The sequence below is a fragment of the Microcaecilia unicolor genome, chromosome 3, assembly GCF_901765095.1.
Source record: "Microcaecilia unicolor chromosome 3, aMicUni1.1, whole genome shotgun sequence".
In the NCBI taxonomy this organism is placed as follows: domain Eukaryota; kingdom Metazoa; phylum Chordata; class Amphibia; order Gymnophiona; family Siphonopidae; genus Microcaecilia; species Microcaecilia unicolor.
The window spans coordinates 356,298,365-356,321,821 of record NC_044033.1 but is presented as its reverse complement, the minus strand read 5'-3'; the positions used below and the strand labels follow the sequence as shown (position 1 = coordinate 356,321,821).

The window sequence follows — 23,457 nt, the reverse complement described above, 5'->3', positions numbered from 1 at the left end:
AGGCAAGTAGCAGGCGAGGAGCAGAACCCCTCCCCCAACCACTGACGGGAGAGACTGGACTCGAGCTGCCGCAGCGACTTAAAATAACAGCTGAGCTTTAAACGCAGGGCGGCGTGTCCGGAACGGAATGGAAGGTAATATGTCGGGGAGTTGAGGGCGGGCTCAGCCGGGGAGCGGGAGGTGGAAGATACAATTTGGAGCTAGGTCTTACTTTCTGGGGAGGCCTTATATTTAGCAATTCAGCAAAACCTCTACTAGGTCTTATTTTCAAGGGATGTCTTATTTTCGGGGAAACACGGTAAGTCTTCCATGTTCTATTATATGTAACAATAATTGTTATCTTCCATTTTATTACCTACCAATAACGATACATTGTAAGCCACATTGAGCCTGCAAATAGGTGGGAAAATGTGGGATACAAATGCAATAAATAAAAATAAAAATAAATATCCATCCAGATGCTAGCCAGCATTAAATAACTAGGAATACATTTAAACACCACAGATGCTGTTTAATAGAAACACCGACCATGAAGTTCCATACTGACCTCTAATGAGCTTGCAATACTGGTATGACCATTGCATTTACATTTTGCCTCGCATGTCCCCTAAGCAGTCTGACAGATAGGTGTTCACTTAGTTGGGTCTGAGTTTCCATGAGCACTTCTGCTTAATTATGAAGACTGCAGCCTAATTATGAATGCTGCAGCCTTCCAAACAGAACCAAATAGCACCAGAACAATCAACACAAGGAGACTCCCAGGGGGCAGCCAGACCCAGCTATATGACTGCATGTGGCATAGCCAGGAATTTTTAACAGGGGGTGCATCTCCCGCCCCCCCCCCCCCCCCCGTACCTTAAAATCACCTCTGCTCCAGTCTTTGCCCGGGCAGCAGCACTCATAGGCTGTCTGCACTGGGAATTTCTCTCTGAACCTTCCCGCCCCTTCTGATGCAACTTCCTGTTTTGTGAAGGGCGGGACTCTTCAGAGACAGAAAGTCCCAGCGCAGGCCACAGGCAGCCTATGAGTGCCACTGCTGCTGCCCAGGCAAAGACTGGCGCAGAGATGATTTTAAGGCATGGGCAGAGGACTGGGTCTGACAGGGGGTATGTACACAAAACATTAACATTGAATAAATATGCCACTGATGACTGCCTGCATTCCTGCTAGCTCTTCTAATTACACAGAACAGCAGATAGCCAATGCTGTTTACTTTTATAATTCTGAACTGTTGACATTAAATAATTTATATATAAATACTCTGAATTATACAATAATCCATTGAAATTTATAAAAACCAAGAAGGGAACAAGCGCCATATGTAAAAGATTCTTTCTCCCCTAGATTTTATATATGGCGATTAAAGTTGCATGTGCATATCAGCGCACATAACCTATTTTCATGTGCAACTTCTGTTTAACAAGCTAATCAGCACTGATAACTGGCCACTAACAAGCAATTACCAGCACAAATTGGCACTAATTAGAATTTACGTGTGCAACTTTCTAAGAATATTCTGTAAATTAGTGTGCGTAAATTCTAATGCGTGGATCTCAAAATGGGACATGGCTATGGGAGGGTCATGGGCGTTCCTGAAAATTATGTGCAGTGTTAGAGAATATAGACAAAAGTAGAGGCTGACCAAGAACGAATCCAACACTGGAGATGTCATCCAACAATCTTTAACTGATGCAGATAAGAAGGGACCCGACATGGTCCGTGTTTTGGCATATATCAACGCCTACATCAAGGGTCAAATTACTAACTCTATGAATAAAAAAATGAATAAAACATCTAAAATACAATATCAATAAAAACAACGAAACAAATAAGGACCAAATACCAACAAATAAAAAATGATTGAAAGTAATCTTTCATAAATACTTTGACATGAATACCATAAACAAAATACATTAAAAGTAAATATATGGAGGAAGTGATGTCATCGCAATGAGATGGCTGCTTGATTCCCGAGCTCTGCTGGAGAGGGACTTGTAATTAGCAATACGCCCGAGAATTTTTGCTGTTTCCCTTCCATGACACTCTCCGAAATACCCTGAGGTATAGCAGCATGGAAAAAACTGGCCAAATTCAAGTCTAAGGCAGAGAAACGTGGGTCTGAGTCAAGCACGATGCAGAAGGCAGGGACACGTGGTTCCAAGATGGCGGACAATTCCGATTCCGACCCGAACCACGCGAAGCAGATGGACAGTGAAATGGAATTTACCAAGCGTGATGCCCACTGGTTCAAGGAACTCAAATTTGAAATGTCTGCCGTTCATAAGGATATCCAGGCTGCGGTTTCTGAAATATGAGATGAAATCAGAGAGATTGGGAATCGTTTAGATCAAACTTATAAACGGATGGATGCATTCACAGACAATTTGCAAGCACTTCAGACGGAACTTAAAAAGGAACGGCAGCTGTGGGCCAACATGGAATTGGCGCTGGAAGACCTGGAGAATAGGTCCAGGCGCTGTAATCTATGTTTTAAAGGAGTGCCTGAGGAGGACCAGTTTAAAGATTGTGTTCAAGTGGTGAAAGAGATACATGCCTCACTTTTGTACCCCGGAGAAACTGAATTGGGTGCTGCAAGGTTTGTTTCTGTTACCCTGGATAGGGCCCATCACAATCTGGGGCCCAGTGGCGTACCAAGGGCGGGGCGGTCCATCCCGGGTGCAAATCAACGGGGGGTGCTCCACTCCCGCTGCTCCAGTCCCTCCGTTTGGGCCATCGTCCCTGCCTCTCTTCTGGCTGGTTCCGCACCTTCCTTCTGCTCCACCCCTGCCAGACTGCCGCCGCTATTGCTTCACCTCTGGCCGAACGGTCCTGCGCCTTCCTCCAGCAGTCCTGTCAAGCTGTCACCACCGCCACTGCTGCTGCTGCTGCTTCTCATCCAACAGACTAGCAGCGGTAGCAGTCAGCTAAAGTAGGAAGATTGCAGGGTCTAAGCTAACCGTGGCTGCCGATCCTGCCCCTTTGACATCACTTCCAGTTTTGGAGCCGAGTCGGCAGCCACGAGTAGGTAAGGCCCCGCGATCTTGGTTTATTATTTTTTTTCTGCTGATAGTTTGAAGTGGGAGGAGAAGCAACAGCATTGGGGGGGGGGGGGGCGAATGAATCCGGTAAAAAGGATAGAGAGGGCACACTTGGAAGAGGGGAGAGGGCAGACCATGGATGGGAGAGAGAGAACAGATGGTGGATGGAAGGGGGGGGGGAGAGAGAGGACATATCCTGGATGGAAGGGAGAAAGAGGGAGAGCAGACCCTGGATGGATGGGAGAGAAAGGGTACATCTGAATGGAAGGGAGAGAGACAGAGAGAGGACAGATCCTGGATGGAAGGAAGAGGGCGGGAAGGCAGACCATGGATGGATGAGAGAGAGAAGGGGCAGACAGTAGATGAATTGGCCAGAGAGAGAAAGAGCAGATCCTGGAGGAAGGGAGAGAAATGGCAGAGGATGGAAGGGCAGAGACAAAGAGGGCAGATCCAGGATGAAAGCAAGAGAGAGGGCATACAATGGTTGGAAGGGGGGAGAGAGAGGACATACAGGGGCATACGGTAGATGGAATGGGCAGAGACAGAGAGGGCAGGCACTGGATGGAAGGGAAAGAGGCGGCAGATAGTGGTTGGAAGGGGCAGACACTGGATGGAAGGGAAAGAGGGGAGATGCTGGATGGAGGGGGCAGAAAGAGAGAGGGCAGACACTGGATTGCAGGGGCAGGGAGAGAGAGAGGGAGGGCAGACACTGGATGGAAGGGGCAAATGGTGGATGGAAGGGAGAGAGTGAACAGAAGATGAGGAAAGCAGAAACCAGTGACAGCAAAGGTAGATAAAAGATTTTTTATTTTTTCTGCTTTAGGTTAAAGTACTATTGTAGCTGTGTTAATATATGTTTATAAATAGAAAATGGAAATAAGGTAATTTTTTTTATTGGACTAATTTTAATACATTTTGACTAACGTTCAGAGACCAAAATCCCCTTCCTTAGGTCAAGACAGGATACTGTAATAGCAGTATACTGTATTGACCTGAGGATGGAGGTTTGGCCTCTCTGAAAGCTAAAATGGTATTGTCTTATTTTCCTTATTTGTTTTATTTCTATTTGTTAATTTGTAAAGTGGGGATTGGTAGTTGTTAGTTTTTTCAAATTTACATCTGCTGTCTTTATATTTTGCACAGTACTAGGGGACATACATCACTATCACTGTTTCTGTGGTGTTGCATTGTATGCAGACTCTGGCTTCTTGGGGGTTCAGTTTAATTTTTGTCTAAATATTTCTACTGTTAGTTTATATTTCATTTAAAATTTGCTATACTGCTAATGCTCACTAGCAGGTCTTAGCAGGTCTCAGCGTTCACAATGATTAAAATCAGTTTTTGGTTACTTATTCTATAGTGAATTAGGGTGTATCTGTGACTGTGAAAAAGACATGGTTTTCTGTTGGCACTGACTATGCAGCATCGACAATCTGTACTATTCTAGCTGGTTCAGTTTTACAATAGACGTTTGATGTTCTACTGCTCACTGCAATGTTGAAGATGCTGTCTTTTCCTAGGTACACTCTTGTGTGACTCACAGAACTAACTGCTTAAGATATGGTAGAATTGCTCTGCAGGTCCTGAATGACATTTGTTGTGTTTTGTATTCTCAGTATGTATAATACTGGATTTTGGAGGGGGGGGGGTTAAAAATGATCGGCCCCGGGTGTCAAATACCCTACATACGCCACTGCTGGGGCCTCAAAGGAATACTCTACCTCAAGACATCATCGTGTGTTTTCATGACTATGTAGTGAAAGAGTGTGGAAAAGGGCCCAGTCTCTGAGTGATATCACCTGGAATAACTGCAAGGTCAGGGTATTTCAAGATTTGGCCAAGATGACTCTCCAACGTCGAAAGGGTTTCCGTGAAGTGACTAGTTGCAAAAGGCTGGCCTACAATATTGCTGGCTTTATCCTTTTGGATTGCAAATATCTGTTGGCGCTCAGTCACGGAGAGTCCAAACTGTTGCGGGGGCTTGGAAAGCCCTTTCGGAGCTGGGATGTTCCGATCTTCCTTTTGTGGAGACTGTGGCTCTGGACCGGGCCTCAGGCTCTCCCACCATCTCACACCAAAAATGGCAGAAAGTTTGAGGGGGCAAAGGGTGCCCCGCCTCTGATCCTTGGCCTGAGCTGAGCGCCAATACTTGACTGGTTTTGAGACTGGTTGTATTCTACAATAATTGCTGAGCAGCTTTGCAGAGGTTTATACTGTGGGTAATATACTTGAGTTTGTCCAGAGAGGGGCATGCTGCGAGCCTTAGCAGGGGTTTGGTTATGGATTACTGTATGCATGAACAGAGAGTGAAGAATAGGAAGCTTGGGGGGGTGGTGTTGCTATATCTTTATGACACCAGCATTTGTATGGGTATACTATTCATACAGATGTATGTTAAAAATGAATTAAACAGATGATAAATAAGAGTATCAAAATTATGTAAAAAAATATATTAAAATTATGTAAAAAGTTTAATCTGAAGTCACCTTTTCATAGTTAAATTTAAATTACAATAGCTTATACTAGAATGTATATTGCTTGTAACACAGGCTGAGTATAAATACATTAGACAAGATGACAGAGCAGATACTCCACTCGGATTAACAAGTAGACTGTCAGAGAAAATTTTTCAACTCTAATGTTGCATTTAGGCCTTGTGGACTTAGTGAATTTAAATCAAAAATGGCTCTCCGCTCCTCTCTGAGTAATTGGGTGTCAAAATCAACACCTCTACATGATCTTCTGAGGACTTTGAACACCAAGAATTTCAGATCAGCAATACAATGATTTTTGTCTATCCAATGTTGTACTAATGGAACACTGAGAACTCGACGGCTAATGCAGCTCCTATGTTCAATGATCCGTGTTTCGATCGCACGTTTGGTGTTTCTCACATATATCATAGGACAGGGGGCATGTGATGATATGAACTATTCCACTGGTGTTACAATCTGAGGAATGGTTCTACTTATATTCTTTGAGGGTGAGCAGATGGTGAAATATCACATTTGTTAGTGCATGTTGGCAAACGCTGCACTGCCCACATGATCTATGTCCCCAATCTAAGCACAGCCTAAATAAGACATGGTATTTACACCAGGTTTTAGATGACATAAATGGCTGCGTCTAAATTTTACACAGTCACAAGCAGGGGCGTAGCCAGACTTCGGCGGGAGGGGGGTCCAGAGCCCGAGGTGAGGGAGCACATTTTAGCCCCTCCCCCCACGGCGCTTCCGCCACCACCACCAACTTTGACCCCGACCTGCCGACGACCGCTCGACCCCCCACCCCCTCCCGTTGCCTACTTTTGATGGTGGGGGACCCCAACCCCCGCCAGCCAAGGTCCTCTTTTTCTGGCGCAAGGCTTTGTTCTGTTTCTGACGTCCTGCATGTACAACGTGCAGGATGTCAGACTCACAGAAACAGAACGAAGCCTTGCGCTGGAAGAAGAGGACCTCGGCTGGCGGGGGCTGGGGTCCCCTGCCAGCAAAGGTAGCGGGCGGCGGAGGGTTAGCGGAAGGGGGGTTGAGAGGGTCGTCGGCAGGGGGGGTCCAGGGCCAAATCTATGGGGGCTCAGGCCCCCGTGGCCCCACATAGCTACGCCACTGGTCACAAGAGAGAGGGTAAAACAGCATACAAGCATAAACAGAAACAGAAAAAAAGCAACACTGGGCCTTCAGGATAGAGATGAATGTCGTCCTTTAAAATGGCCTGACATGGGCCGTGTTTCAGCACACAGAAGCCTGCCTCTGGGGTCAGAATGGTTCTTTTAGGTATAAATATGTACAATCGGAGATAATCAATCAGGGTATATTACCCAGAGCCTGCTAAATGTCCGTGTAATCAAACAAGATGCTGTCGGTAAAAAAAACCACTTGGCGTTTAATTTTACCAACAGCGTCTTGTTTGATTACACGGACATTTAGCAGGCTCTGGGTAATATACCTTGATTGTTTGATTATCTCCAATTGTACATATTTATACCTAAAAGAAACAATCTGACCCCTGAGGCAGGCATTTGTGCGCCGAAACACAGCCCGTGTCGGGTCATTTTTAAATTAAAGGATGACATTTATTTCTATCCTGAAGGCCCAGTGTTGTTTTTTTTTCTGTTTCTGTGCCTAAATTTTAGTCACTGTGATGGCCACTATGCATATTCTATAACCTGCAACTAACGTTAGGTTAGGTTTATAGAACAGCGCTAAGCGTGGTTTTTTTCAGCACCATATATAGAATTCCACCGATGTATGGGCAACTTTACAACTTTGGTGACAGGGTAGCCAACAATATTGGAACTGCCTGCCCCACACCAAGTATTTTCCAATGTTACGATTCTTATAGGAATTTTAATAATATATGTAGAGTAGACATTCAGTTGTTCTGGTAAGGAATCAATTGATAAAACATGATACAAACAAGCCAACAAATTATATATCCCAAACTTCCCTTCTGCAAGTAGCAGTACTTTGCAGAGGAAAATCATCTCAGTATTCTCTGAAGCCTGCACTTTAAAATATTTACAAGCCTCACAAAAAAGGTGTCAAGCACAACCAGATTGTGTTTTAATAACTTAAGACGTCTATTCGGTGGCCTTCAGGAAGAAAGTGCGCTGTGTGCTATTTCACTACAGAAACACTAGTGGGATTCACTAACCTGTGATACCTCAGTACTGCAATTAGCAAACCTGTTCAGTCTGTTTTCTTCTAAAGGTTTGGATCAACACCTGATTCCTAAAAGTAAAGACAAAGTCTCTCTATTTCACATCCTCAATACCCAGTGGCTCACTCTGTACAAATGGCAGCCACTGGCCCCCCTCCACCCCAAAGGATACAGGGGCATAGCAGGGGCGTATCTGAAAGTCGGCGGTAGCGGGGGCCGGAGCCAGAGTGAGAGGGCACATTATAGCCCCCCCTCCCCGCTGCCGCCATTTCCAACCACCCCTCCGGCCACCATTGCCAACCCCCCCCTGCCACCATCACCTACCTTTGCTGGTGGGGGACCCCAAGCCCCGCCAGCCAAGGTCCGCTTCCTCCTGCCGCTTTTAAGTTCTTCTTTGTCCTAGGCTCCGTCACTCCGTGCTGTTCAAAGAAGCTGGCGCTGCTACCTCAATCCACTTTCGGAGTCCTACGTCGCTGCACGTTGTGGATTGAGGTAGCATCACCAGCTTCTTTGAACAGCACGGAGTGACGGAGCCTAGGACGAAGAAGAACTTACAAGCGGCAGGAGGAAGCAGACCTCGGCTGGCGGGGGTTGGGGTCCCCTGCCAACAAAGATACCCACGCAACGGCGGGGGAGGGTTGGCAGCGGTAGGGGGTCCAGGGCAAAATCTGCGGGGGCCCAGGCCCCTGTGACCCGAAGCAGATACGCCCCTGGGGCATAGTGGAGAGGCATGTCACCTTTATTATAAGGATTGGGGATCAGGAGGTGGAAGCATCACACACATTTGCTTTAAGGAACAGGGGGGGGGGGGTATTTATTAATACCTAGTCTGGCCCCTCTGATTCCACCTCCAAAGGCATCAGTTTCCACATTGGTGGGCTCATAAACCTGAAAGGGGGGGGGGAGAGGAGGACTTAACACTACGTTCTGAGGTGGCTTTAACTTTTAATGAATAATACAGCTTGTGAGGTCTACTGCCAGCTGGGTTATTCATACTTTAAAATAATGAGCTACTTTGCATGATTTGTAACTCATTTATCATGCATTATGGGAGACGACCTTTGCATTAGGCTGTGCTATTGGCAAACACAAATCATTGTCATAATGCAGCTTAGTCAACGAGACCCCCTAAATCACTAACACGTGAACACAGTATTCACGTTCTAAGTTTGGAATTACTGGAAAATGAATTCTAATTTATGTTTTGCATTGAAATTTCAGAAGTACAGGGAGTGGGTTATTAAGGAGTATTTTATCAGTCCACTCTATAACACAGCACCTAACGCGATTGGGGACAATTTGATAACAGGGCACCTCCAGTTAGGCACCCAGATAACACGTGATAGATGCATATTCTATAATGAAACCTGGGCACCCAGGTTTCACTATATAATAATAGCGTAACCCGACATCAGCGAGCCTGACCAACACCCCTCATACGCAGATGTTCTGAAGCTGTATATACAACTCAAGCCATAAAGGTTGTTACTCGTGTCCTTGAAGTTCTTTTGAGCAAAACTCATGGTTGGGCCCCATTGTCGAAGACATGAGAGAAACCTGAAGTCAGCTGTGAGGAGGAATGGGTAATTTAGGGTCTGATGCTGAAAGCCCAGCGCAGAACAGCATAAGGCAAATCCCATAATGCAGAAAGGAACACAAAGAAACAGTAAAGCTATGCTCAAAAGAAAAAAATTATGCAAATGATATGTGCAGTTAATTAGCACTAACAAACCAAAAGCAACGTGAGGAACATTCCTGGCACATGCACGCAAAGGGTTTTGCAGTAAACACGGCTCTTGTACGCATGCCCAGACAAACCCAGAAGTGCAAGCACACACTGGCAATATTCTTCTGCGCTTTTAAAAATGAGCCTTTTTTTTTTTTAAACTGTCTGCATTTTAATTTTTTTGAAATGCTCACAGTTAAGCGCAGAAAAATTGGTACCAACGTTTTCACTTGGACTTGTGCACCTGGCTTGTTCTCATTAGCTGCGCTCAAAGTTGCACAGGATTTCTTCCGCTTGCAAGAGAAGCCAAAAAAACAAAACAAAACAAAACACAGTGCAATGTAGAAAACTGACAAGAAATCTTTTTCTGCAAAACTTCAACACTGCTCCTGAGCTGGCGGTAAATTTTCAACACTAAGGGCCATCATTTTCTTCTGTGCACTACAGCCCTTTTGTTTGAGCACTGGGAAGGATTACTAACTTACCTCATCTGCATCCATTAAAATGCATTTCAATACAATGTGCGGCAACTTTTAATACACACATAAACACTTGTGCTCGAGACCTTTGAGCGTTCTTCGCACAGTAACTTGCGCACAAATCAGGCGTCAACCCAGTGGTTCCCAATCCTGGTCCTGGAGGCACCCCAGCCAGCCAGGTTTCCAGGACACCACCTACAATGAATATTCATGAGAGATTTGCATGCACTGCCTCTACTGCATGCAAATGTCTCTTATGAAAATTCGTTGTGGATATCCTCAAGATCTGACTGTCTGGGGTGCCTCCAGGACCAGGTTTGGGAACCACTGCATTAACCACTTTTTAATGCTGGTGTTAGTTTCGAGCATCGACCCCTTATTGAGCAGGTAATTTTAGACTGGTCCTGGAAGTGACAGATAAGCAGATAAATGCTTCTTATCAAATTTCACTATTTAAGTTTATGGACACAGTGGTGATGTCAAAATATATTGGTGTTAATAGTGTGCTATGATAACTATGGTGTATGGTGAAGCCTAATGAATAGAGAAAAAAACTGTAAGAACACACTATATATGCCTCCTTTCGGCTGCTAAATTCTGGATGATAAATTAATCTGAGGGCTTATTATTTTGAGATCATATAATTATTGAAAAAATTATTAAAAAGTTGATTTTGTAGGCTTTAAAACTGGTCTTTGTTGTGAAGAACTGCATTAGACAGGATGAAAACAAATGCTGAAGCAGGAGCGTAGCCAGACTTCAGTGGGAGGGGGGTCCAGAGCCCAAGGTGAGGGGGCACATTTTAGCCCCCCCCCCACCAATGCCGACGCCACCACCACCAGCTCTAGTCAGCTCATTTTAACAGATCTTCTAATGATCACTAGAAATCAATTCCCTCCATAACGCTGAAACATCCAGAAACATATACTCAACCAGTGTCACAATCGCAGAGAAGAATCTATCATTTGTAAGCTACAACGGTGGTTCCCAAACGTGTTCCTAGAGGCACCCCAGCCAGTCAGGTTTTCAGGATACCCACAATGAATACTGATGAGAGAGATTTGCACGCATTGCCTCCACTGCATACAAATCTCTCTCATGAATATTCATTGTGGGTATTCTGAAACACTGACTGGCTGGGGTGCCTCCAGGAACACGTTTGGGAACCACTGAGCTACAACCACAAGGCTTCAGTCTACTACCAATACTCCTGGTTTTAAGTTTGCCCAAAACATTTTGGCTACCTTACCTCAACTTATAAGGAGGAATCTTAGTCCCGGAATCCTGACTCTCCAACATTTCTGAAAAAGAAAAACAAAAAAAAGAGGGGAGATGTACCAAAGGCAACAAACTGGAAGGTCAAATAGGCCCCATATGAGTCACAGCTGGAAGCATGCATTTTGTCAAGATTTTGATTATGAGATCACTTTCTTTTCCAATAGATGCACAATTCTGCATGCTTGCATTTATTCATATCTAAAGAATACCACTATAGAAGGAGACACATGTCCCCAAATTCTATAAAAGTCACTAAAAACTGGGCACACAAATTTCAGCGTCTACGCAATTTAACTGAATGAGCCAATTAGCACCAATAATTGAGATCTTAAACAATTATTGGCACCGATTGGATTTAATTAACATTAACGCACAGGTCCAAAAAGGGGGAGCAGCCAAGGGCAGATCAGGGGGCATTCCTTTAATTTACATGCATTGTTACAGAATAAAGGGAATCTGCGCCTAAAGTAGGCGTATTGGTGTAAATGGTTGCATCTAAATGCAGTCGAGGTTTCCAGCGCTACTGGTATAAATGAAGCCTAACTTCAAGCAACATTTATAGAATAGCACTAGGCGCTATTTTGTTTTGGGGGGGGGGCGATTTTTTAGGTGCCATTTATAGAACTTAGCCCATGGCTTCCAAGGTCAACTTTCATGGCACACAACTACAGAATGGGACCTATAGCCTGCTTAAGAACCCACAGCACCCGTGCTGCATTCTACCTAATTTTAGGGGTCATTTTTAACCATCCAGGCAAAGTGAGTTGGGTCCTCAATCCGAATTCTTTCTCCAGGTGGAATTTTGTTGGATTTAGGGGTGGAAAAAGGGAGTGAAAGAAAAGTAGGCTCAGTTCAAGCTGAACCTGTCTCACACAGTGCTGAGGGTGCTTGATAATGTTTCCAGTTCAGATTTTGGTATTCTTTCTATTTCTGGAACATTCTGAAAATGTCAGTGCTTAGCAGTAAATTGATAAGGGCAAAATGGTGACGTCAGAAGTAAATCCAAGCATAAAAGAAATCAAAACCCTGCCTCTTTCAGGCTTAACTACACTCACAAGGAAGAGTCAAATATTAAGATGAATGCCTTTCTGAAGAATTGGGTAGGATTCGACAGGCACTGATAAAGAGCAGAGGGAGGCAGGGGGCTGAAGAAACAGTGGGCACAGGGTAGCACTTGGCCAAGGTGCTTAACCCCTTGGGACAGAGCCATTATCGGGGTAACCCCAAAACATTTACAGCTGATTATAAATATTCTGGAATGTCAAACAGAAAATGTAAAATGCAATGCAGAATAAAAAGGCAGCTGACAAATCAGAAGTACGAAAATGCACTTTGATATTTACTCAGCTCAGCTTTACACATTGAAGACAACTTCAAAAGCAACACACACAAGCAAAAAGCATTTTGCCTACATTAATCGGCTGCCTGAAAGTTGCCCTCCTTCAATGTGGTTAAAAGTGGAGAACCCTAATGGTTAGAGCAGTGAGTTGAGAACCAACAGACAGATGATCAAAAGCCCTGCGCTGTTCCAAATAGCGCTCTAAAAATAAAACTGGAACAGCATGGGGCGTTATTAGACCTATGATCAGAGATAATTGCATGCAAATTTAAGCACGCAATTATCTCTGATCATGGGGTAGACGTGCAGGAGAATTGTGCCTGAGCATGCGCTCAGCACAATCCTCCCGCACTTGTTTGACAGGTCTGGGCTGTCAAAAGCCCAAACCTGTCAAACACAGGAGCTGGAGGTCCATGGGACCACCAGACCCCAACTACCCCTGCCCCGAGCAAGGCAAAATGGGGGCTGGAGGTCTGGTGCACCTCCAGTCCCCCCCTCCCCCCAGGTTCAGGGAGGGCTGGAGATCTGGTGGGTCTCCAGCCCCCTCTAACTCCCCTCAGCATTTCCAAAAAAGTCCCTAGTGACCCAGTGGGCGACCAACACCCCCCCCCCCCCCCGAGCAACAGGGGGGCTGCTGGACCTCTGGTCCCCCCACCCCCCCCCCCCCCCCGACACAGTTCAGGGAGGGCTGGAGATCCGGTGGGTCTCCAGCCCCCCTAACCTCCCAGCATAAGGATACCTGGTGGTCCAGTGTCAATCCGCCCCCCTCCCTACCCCCCTATCTTGGGTTGGAGGAGGAAGGTAGCCTGCCTCCCTCCTCTTCCTTCGACGCCGCAAGCAGCCCTGCCCAGCGTATCCTGGGATGCGCTGGGCGGAGCTTCACACCATATAAGGCATAAGCGTGCACATTTACCCACACCCTTTTCTTAATCTTGTTTCCCATCTAGTCCTGGCTAATTATGCTCTCACCTATCCATCCTTAATTATTTGTTTGTCCTTGAGATAGTCTAAATTCCTGGTTACTTACTGCACATGTATTAATTTGCTTCTTGAAGTTATTGTAATTTGTGTTATATTCTGTACATTATTATGTTTTATTCACTTTATTGTTTGTTTGTAAGCCACACTGAACTTGAGTCTATTTCGGGCTAATGTAGGGTATAAATGTCATGAATAAATAAAATAAACTAAATGTATATTTGTTTTGAAAATGAGTGCAAATCCACAAGTTAAAAGTATCCATACACTTTGCCCTGGGATAGATATTTTGAAAAGTTCCCTTATAGTCTAGCAGACCTTTCAGACACTCTATTACCATGTATGTATCTAGCTATATATTTAACTACTAGCCATTTAGCCCGTAAAAATGAGCGAGATTTCCAGCTACCCTCCTCGCCGCTACTCCCTCAACCCTCCGTGCCAGGCCCCCTGCACTGACCTGACAACGCCTCTCACCTCCGTGTGAAAGCGCTGTAGGCAGCAGCAGATCGCTCTGCTGCTGCCTGCAGCGCTTCCACATGGAGGTGAGAGGCGCTGTCAGGTCAGTGCAGGGCAGGGGCGTATCTGCGTGGGGCCTCAGGGGCCTGGGCCCCCGCAGATTTCGCCCTGGACCCCCCTACCGCTGCCAACCCTCCCCCTCCGTTGCTCGCCTACCTTCGCTGGCGGGGGACCCCAACCCCCGCCAGCCGAGGTCCGCGTCCTCCTGCCCTGCCGGCTGCCTTTGGTCCTTTCATTTTTCCATTGAAGCTGGTGCCGACGAAAGTTTCTTTTGAATCTGACGTCGCTGCACGTTGTACGTGCAGGACGTCAGACTCAGAAATTGTTTCTGAGTCTGACGTCCTGCACGTACAACGTGCAACGTGCAGCGACGTCAGATTCAAAAGAAACTTTTTCGTCGGCGCCGCGCCAGCTTCAATGGAAAAATGAAAGGACCAAAGGCAGCCGGCAGCGGCAGGAGGACGCGGACCTCGGCTGGCGGGGGTTGGGGTCCCCCGCCAGCGAAGGTAGGCGAGCAACGGAGGGGGAGGGTTGGCAATGGCAGCGGCTGGGGGGAGGGGGATCGGCAATGGCGGCGGCGGCGGCGGCGGGGGGGGGGGGGCTATAATGTGCCCCCTCACTCTGGCCCTGGCCCCCCCTACCGCCGCAGTTCAGATACGCCCCTGGTGCAGGGGGCCTGATGTGGAGGAAGGCGGGAGCGGCGGCAGGGATTTGGGGGGGGGGGGAGTGGAGGTTGGTGTGCGCGATGTTCGTTTCCAGGCGGCAGCGTCCGACAGTGACTCCGACTCTGTTTCCCTCTCTGTTCCGCCCTCTGACGTCATCACATCTTGACGCGAGGGCGGGACAGAGAGGGAAGTCTCTGCTGCGCATTTGCAGGTGAGTTGGTCACTTGCCGTTTATATGTTTGATATATAATTCTAATTTTGAACGTTTGTCCCTGCTATTATTGTAATGGATACTACTGACACCTGGTGGCCATTGCTGGTGTTGCAGACTCTCTATAATTGAATTGTCCAAGTCTCAAAATCAGGCTCAGGCACTAGAAGCAATTAGCACTGGACTAGCACCTGTGTTAGTGAACCTAGAATGCTCAGAGAGTGCTCTAGCACAGGAGACAACGTGGTACCAAAGATTATAACAAATAGCATGCAAATATAGTCAAACGGATGTTAATGAGGTCATTTCCTATTCCCTCCCAATGCTCAGAGATAAGCGCACAAAACAAAGCCGCCCTTACCACTATCAGCTTTGAAAAAAAAAAATGGGTTTCTTTTACTTTACTTTGAACAAAATGAAATGCATTTCTGTTTCTCTTTTCTCAGTTTTCCACTGCTTATACTCTGGTTTCTTGGGTTTTCAATTTCATTTTTTGTCTAAGTATTTGTTTCTAATCTGTAGTCTCTCTCTCGCTCTTTTTTTTTTCTTTTTTACTAGGTGACGGTGTGTTTTTTTCCTTTTGTAATCACAAAGGAGAGGATTATTTTAACACGTAGATTCTGTGTTCGGGTGTTCTTTTTTCCAATTGGAGGTATTCTGGTGTTCTAGAATCTACGTGTTATATTAATCCTCTCCCTTGTGATTACAAAAGGAAAAAACACACCATCACCTAGTAAAAAAGAAAAAAAAAAGAGCGAGAGAGAGACTACAGATTAGAAACAAATGCATAAAGGGATCCTGTGCAGAAGGAATGGATCCTCAGAAGCTTAGCTGAAATTGGGTGGCAGAGCAGGTGGGGGGAAGAGGGGTTGGTGGTTGGGAGGCGAGGATAGGGGAGGGCAGACTTATACGGTCTGTGCCAGAGCCGGTGATGGGAGGCGGGAAAAACTGCTGGGCAGATTTATACGGTCTGTGCCCTGAAAAAGACAGGTACAAATTCAAGGTAAGGTATACACATATGAGTTTATCTTGGGCAGACTAGATGGACCATGCAGGTCTTTTTCTGCCGTCATCTACTATGTTACTATGTATTTGCAGGGCTGACTTTCATTAGGTAGGGTTAGCACAGTTTGAGTGTCTATTTGCAAGGTTCTGTGTTAGTTCTCAGTGTCTGGTAGAGCAGGAGTTTAAGCCTCACTCATGTGACACCAAAGTTTGAACAGAACGTTTTTTTGTAATTGTACTTCTGCTCTGTGCCTGTTGCTGCAAATTTTATTGGTTGATTTGGGAATGCTCCATGTAAATGAATAATTATACTCTATGGGGGCAATTCTATAGCTGGGCACCACAATTTGGGTGTACTAATGCTGCACGCTAAGCATAATTTCTGTAACGGCATAGCCAAAGTCGGCACTGATGCAACTAAATGTAGGTGTGAGCAGTTAACTGTTCACGGCTAAATGTGGCACTTTAGCATATAATTTATTACGTACATGCTCCTTGCACTTATGTGTGTAAATTATAGAATAGTGCTTTAGCACTTATGCACATATGTGTGCATTGTATGCGTGTAAATGTTAGTATTCTATAACTTATGTGCACAAATGGTGCCTATATGTAGCACTCTGTTATAGAATTAGGTTGTATGTAATTTGCAAAAAACTGAATAAATGTAAACTGGTGTGGGAACTTGGGAACTGAAGGTGAAACTAGGGGCAGAGCTTGGATTCCCCCCCCCCCCCCAAACAAAAATGCATTCTGCTGCCCCTGGGAGGGGAGGGGAGAGAAAAGGTGCTAGGGGGGGGGGGTGTGAGGGATGTTGGTTGGGAGAAGCAGAAAGAGAGGGAAGATGCTGGATGGGTAGGGGGTGCCAACTAAATCCCCCCCAAACAAAAATGCATTCTGTGCCCCTGGGAGGGGAGGGGAGAGAGAGAAGGTGCTAGACGGGGGGTGAGGGATGTTGGTTGGGAGGAAAAGAGAGAGAGGGGAGGTGCTGGATGGGTGGGGGCGCCAACTAAATCCCCCCCCAAACAAAAATGCATTCTGTGCCCCTGGGAGGGGAGGGGAGAGAGAAGGTGCTAGACGGGGGTGAGGGGTGTTGGTTGGGAGGAGAAGAGAGAGAGAGGGGAGATGCTGGATGGGTAGGGGGCGCCAACTAATAAGCCGTGGGGGGGGGGGAGCCTGGAAACCCTAGAACCAGCCGTGGAACGAAGAACAATGGGACAGTCTATTCCAGAATCAACATCCCAGTTCCGAACAGAGGAGCTTCTCCGACTCTGGATTGGCATTTTGCCTCCATCCTGTAGGATCAGCCAGATTCTTTGCTTTGTATTTTTTGGCAACCAGTAGCTTGCCACTTTTAATCTAAGAAGAGCAACTATTTCTGAAACTTCCCTTTCCTTTTGTTTCTTTACAAATGATTGGAGTATAGCACCGGTGGAAATTTTCTTATCTTAGACCATGGTGAGAACGTGCACGGAAGGTGTGTGGGTGACCAGAAGGAACCGGCACTTTGTCAAAGGCAGCACAGGGTGGGTCAGTTCAACATGCACATACACAGAGGAAACCCTGGTCTCACAGCAACCTCAGCACTTGAACCTCAACATGTTAGATCTTAGGAGTTCTTTGGAGGTTGCTCACATATCCCCTAATTTCGTAAAACTCGTGTATGCAGATTATAGAATAACGTCAGATATGTGCCTAACTTAATATAATAATTAGCTGCTAATTGGTATAAACCAATCACTTGATATAACTGATATTCATTGGACACTAATTAGTCAAGATTCTACAAACTGCATGCGTTAAAATCCATTGTGTTGCAACTTCAGGGAGTGTGGCGTCTGTGGACGTGGGAGGGGCATGGGCACAACAGGTTGTGTTTTGCACTTACGCACACTGGTTATAGAATACTATCAGGTTTGCACCTGACAGTAGTTAGGAATGAGGGAACAGCTAAGGAACTCACACACATTTTAATACTATTTGCTGCCGTCTTTGGCATGCACGTTGTCCTCAGCATTGATGACCCCTTAACATTCTGCGAACTCTAACGCTGGCGCTAGTCCGGCGCCAACTTCTTCTAGCACCGGCGTTAGGTTTTGGGTATCAGCCCCCTGAAGAGACAGGGCTTCAGAATGCTACTCTCTACAGCATCCAGCAATGACTAGATTAGAACATCTGAGTCTTGAAGAAAAGTGTATCAATTTAAAAAAAAGTGTATCAATTAAAAAAAACACCCGCAAAACAGATTAGACAGGCTCACAATTTACCAGCTGAGAAGGAAAAGGTGGCAGAAGAGGCTGGTCCTGAAGGTTTCCCTACAATGTTTTTGATCTTGTACCCCAAAATCTGCTGTTATAACCAAGTTTTTCTCTGTTCTAGTCTCTCTATGTGGAGCAGGGTTTTAGCTACCGGGGGGGGGGGGGGGGTCACGGGGGCCTGGACCCCCACAAATTTCATCCGGGTCCCTGGTTTGGCTGATGGGGGTCCTCAACCCCTGCCAGCTGAAGCCTTCTTCTGTGCCAGTCTCTTCTGGAGTGTCAGCGTGCACAGGAGGAGCAAGAAAAAAGAAGAGCAAGGCAGCGAATGCGGCTAGGGAAGTGGCAAGGAGGCGAGGCGCTGGGGGGGTGGCGAGGCAGCACTCAAAATGTGCCCCCAACCTCGGGCTCTGGCCCCCTCCCACCGTGACGTCTGGCTACGCCCCTGATGTGGAGCAATGGAGGCTAAGTGATTTTCCCCGAGACCACAAGGACCAACAGTGGTATTTGAGCCGGGCACCTCTGGATGTCAAGACCAGTGCTTTAACCACTAGGTCAAGTATTATTTAGGGCTGTGCTGGCTGAATGAGAGGTAAAGTGGTGGGAAAGAGGCTGCATATCTTAAGTAAATAACCACACCTACACAAATAAAACAGCACTGGCAGGGCTAAGCTGTGAGTAAGTAATCACAGAGCATCTCTGCACTCAGACTACAATGTTCCAGGTTTGCCTCACAAAACAGGCAGGCTGCACTGTGAAGGAAATCATAGGCCTCTGTTTTCTGCTATTATAAAACTGTATAGTCAATCAGGGTAAAATAGAAAGGAATGTGGAGGAGTGCAGTAGCAAGTATTCACCGAAGGCCACTGCAGGCATACAGGCAGTGGCGTACCAAGGGGGGGGGGGGGGGGCGGTGGGGGCGGTCCGCCCCGTGTGCACGCCGCTGGGAGGTGCCGTGGCGCGCGCCTGATCCGAGTTCGCTAAACTTCGTCGCTCGTTTGCTGCAGCTCCCTCTGCCCCGGAACAGGTTACTTCCTGTCCTGGGGCAGAGGGAGCTGCAGCGAAGCGAAGTTTAGAGAACTCGGAGCGGGCGCGCGCCGCGGTACCCCCCCCCAGCGGCGTGCACCCGGGGGGAGGGTCATTTCGCCGGAGGGGGGGGAAGGTGTAATTTAGCGGGGGGGGGGGGGGGGGGGGGGGCGCTCCGCCCCGGGTGCCATCCAGGTCAGGAACGCCACTGCATACAGGACAGGGTTTATGCAGAAATGCTAAGAGAAAAACGTCCAAAAAGTGGCATAAATCTGCATTTGAGTTTATCTTGTTGGGAAGACTGGATGGACAGTACCGTTCTCTGTCGTCATCTATGTTATTATGTAACTTTTTATTGAACTAAATACAATTTTTTACTAGCTTTCAGAGGCCAAAACCTCCTCTTTCAGGTATCGATCAGTATACCGCTGTTATAAGTATGCTTGTCCTAAATTAAGGAAGGATGTTTTGGCCTCTGAAAACTAGTTAAAAACTGTAATAAATTAGTGTGAAAAAGGTATTATTTTGGTTTTATTTGTAAATTTATAATGTAGCAATTGGAATACGTCAGTTAGCTTTTGAATTTACATCTGCTTTTTTTTATATTTGCACAGTACAGAAGGACATACATCACTATTTCCATTTCTCTGGTGTTCCACTGTATTCAGAGTGTAGCTTCTTGGGGGGTTCAGTTTAGCAAAAGGCCAGGTATTCTGTTAGCATTGATTCTGAGTAGGATTGATGTGTACTAATCCAACTTGTTTAGTTTTCCATTAGGTGTACTGATGTTCTACTGACCACTGTAATGCTTATAGGGATGCGTTTTCCTAGGAAGGCCATTGTTGTGTGACCACTGAAGGTAGTACTGTTATGGTATGGTAGAATTGCTTTATAGGTCCTGAGTGATTTTGTAGGGGTTTTTTTTAAATTATTTCACAGTATGCCTAGTACTGGATTGTAGATTTGGATTTAGTTCATGCGTTTTTCAGTTGCAGCTCAATGCGAGTTACATTCAGGCAGGGGCGTATCTAGACCTGACATTTTGAGGGGGCCAGAGTTAAAATGGGGGGGCACTAAGCATACAGGTTGAGTAGTGCTTGGTATACTGCTAAATAATGCTTTACAGTGTTCTTGATGATGGGTTACTAAGTACACAGTCAGTCCTGCATCAATATAAACCACATACACATTTATAGAATCCTTAGAAACACTGACATTTTTAAACAAAGTTGTATTATCCCATTATAGTAGACTTCAGTCTGGTCAACCTCTAAACACACATCATAGTGTCCTGCAAAATAATTACTGCAGTGGCATATCCTTCAAGACCTGCATCACCCTTGCTCTCTATACCCCACCGTCTGTCTCATAGCTCCCCCTGTCCTTCCCTACTCCACCATCCCCACAATCCAACCTCAATTCTGCTATTCTAACCCCACAACACCAGCCAACCCAGCATCACCTCCTGTCCCCAAAGTTTTTTTTGTTTTGTTTTTACCTGGAGTCTGGATTCTCTGGACTAGAGTAGACAGCAGGCAGGCAGTCACAGTGGTGGAGCCTGGCTATCAAATTGCCTGAGGCTTCAACAGCTAGGCAGGGCAGGCAGGGCCAGGCACTATCAAATTGCCTGCACCGGCTGAGCACCGCAAGGGAGAGGCTTCCTTCAGTGCTGCTGCTGCTGCTGCAGACACAGATAGGCAGCGGATGGTGGCTTCCTGGTGGTGCCTGGTGGGCTCATCTTCAGTGCTCGTCGTGCTCCACTCCTCCTCCTCGTCCTCCTCACTCGTCTATATGAGATCCGATTTTACCGCGAACTGCAAAGGCGCGACGCGAGGCGGGTGAGTAGGGCAGCAGTGAGGCACGAGGCGTGCGTGCGTGCGTCTCCATCTGATCATGCTGCTGTGGGGGACAGGGCTCTTCGCGCCACAGAATAGCCGGATCACTCGAGGTAAACGCTCTTGCTGTGACGTTCTGAGTCACATGAGGGCAGGAGCCGGTGTGTGGGGGCCACAAGGGTAGCTGCTAGCGTTGCTGAAGCTGCCTGGAACACGCAAGACGTCGTTTAAAGCAGCAGCAGCAGCCAATTGAATTTTTTCAATCAGGCAGAGTAGAGGGGGCCTGAGAGAGGAATGCGGGGGCCTGGGCCCCTGAGGCCCCACGCAGATACGCCCCTGCATTCAGGTATAGTAGATATTTTCCTATCTCTGGGGGGTTTATACTCTTTTTGTACCTGAGGCCATGGTAGGCTAAGTGACTTGTCCATGATCTGAAGGAGTGGCAGTGGGATTTGAACCCTGGCTCAACAATAAAATAAAGGCGGCAGATCTGAATCCTGGTGGCCATTTGGCAAAAATAAATAAATAAATAAATAAATAGGCCAGTGGTTCCCAAACCTGGTCCTGGAGGCACCCCAGCCAGTCAGGTTTTTGGGATACCCACAATGAATATTCATGCGAGATCTGCATGCACTGCCTCCACTGCATGCAAATCTATCTCATCAGCATTCATTGTGGATATACTGAAAACCTGACTGGCTGGGGTGCCTCCAGGACCAAGTCTGGGAACCACTATGATAGGCAAATCATTTTATGGTTGTCATTAACCACAAGATTTCTGTTACAGTACTGCTCACATGGTGAACAGGAGGATGCTGGACTAGGGAACTAGGTCTGTCTGGGAGGGTGGTGGCATATAATTCTGGAGTATATTCAGTGTGCACATTACCATCAGTAACAGAAGTACTGGGGAGACAGCTGATACAGCTGCACCAGAGCCATATAGTGAAGGACTCGTTCCATGATGTTCGAAAGTGTCCCACTCTCCTTTTTCTGCTGACACAGGTATTGTCTCCCACTCCAAGGATTTTAACCTGCTCCATTCCATTCTACTCCGTCCCATATAACACCCTATCCACACTCATACCCTGACCCTAGCCCTGCCCAATTTAGCCTCCCCAAACAGCTGAGGCGCTGACCCCCTATGGCAGAGGTTTTCAACCCAGTCCTTGGGGCACAACTAGCCAGTTGGGGGGTTTAAGGATATCCCCAATGAATTCAACAGGGATATCCTGAAAACCTCGACTGGCTGGATGTGCCCTGAGGACTGGGTTGAAAATCCCTGTCCTATGGTAACACCTGTCAATAACAGTAATTCTTTTAATAGTACATTTGTATTTGAGCTATTTGGAAAAATGTTGTGGGTCCCATGTAAAGAGCATTTACCCCAAGAATGGTCTGAGGGCCACAACCCAGACTAGTTTTCAAGCTTTCCACAATGAATAGAGAGATGTTTTAATTTATTTATTTTATTCTATTTCTATTGATTACCACAATGAATATGTAAGAGATCTGTTTGAATTCACTGACCCATTGGATGCAACTAGGTCTCATGAGTATTCATTGTGGAAAACCTGAACCTGAAAGGATTGCAGCATTCAGGGACTGAGTTTGGGGTCTCCTGTAGTAACTGGTGCCACGTCCTTCCACATATTTCCTAAGTATCAGGCTCTTTCTTAATCCTACTTTTGTACCACTGTCATTTTACATTTTCTTTCTCACCTTGAGCCCCTTTGCTTCTCTCAAAGACGTCAAATTTGAAAGCAAATCTACACAAGCCAACTGGCTTGGCCAGCCACTTCATTTAACTTTTCACTGCTTCCAAAGCACCACAGCTAACAGACATAACCTTAAATAAACACAAAACCAGGGGTGTAACCAAGATGGCGCCGACACGCTGAGAGGAGTGAGGCTGTTTAGGAGGGCTTGCTGAAGATTTCTGAATTGAATCGATTACCGCTGCCGCTATGCCTCATACTAAAAGAAAGGGGATTGTAAGGTCTTTACCACTTCCAGCCCTTGCATCTTCCCCGAAGCAGCAAACCCTCGATAGCTTCGCACTATAACCAAGGGAAGTTCCGTTGTGTGTGCCGAGGGGGGAACGTCGACACCCCTGGATCATGAAACAACATTATCCCCCCCCCCACCGGAAGCCGAGATACCACCATGTCCTGCTGAGTCGTGGGTGGAGATGACGCTTCCCAAGAACGCGGAAGACGCTGGAATTGGGCCATGTGGTAGTGGCTCCTCATCAGAGCAGTCGGCAGTGGAAGCGGAGACCTTGGATAAGAAGAGTGTATTGAACCCTCCCGTGGTTGTAACCCTTGATGCCCTCTGGCAGGCAATTGAGAAAATGAACTTTTCTGTTACAAAATCAACCCAGGAAATAACAACACTAGTTTCAACGGTGGAGCAGCTGTGACTATTAAGGACAATGTTTCAGC

At 46.5% G+C, this 23,457-nt stretch overlaps 1 protein-coding gene across 1 annotated transcript in view; it reads right to left on the bottom strand.

Moving 5' to 3' along the window:
- ARFGEF3 (ARFGEF family member 3) overlaps positions 1-23,457 on the bottom strand; it is a 236,678-nt gene that overhangs the window by 193,252 nt on the left and 19,969 nt on the right. Inside the window, exon 2 of the mRNA XM_030198524.1 lies at positions 11,152-11,203. Within this exon, the coding sequence (XP_030054384.1) occupies positions 11,152-11,203 (52 nt within the window). The remainder of the gene's footprint in view (positions 1-11,151; positions 11,204-23,457) is intronic.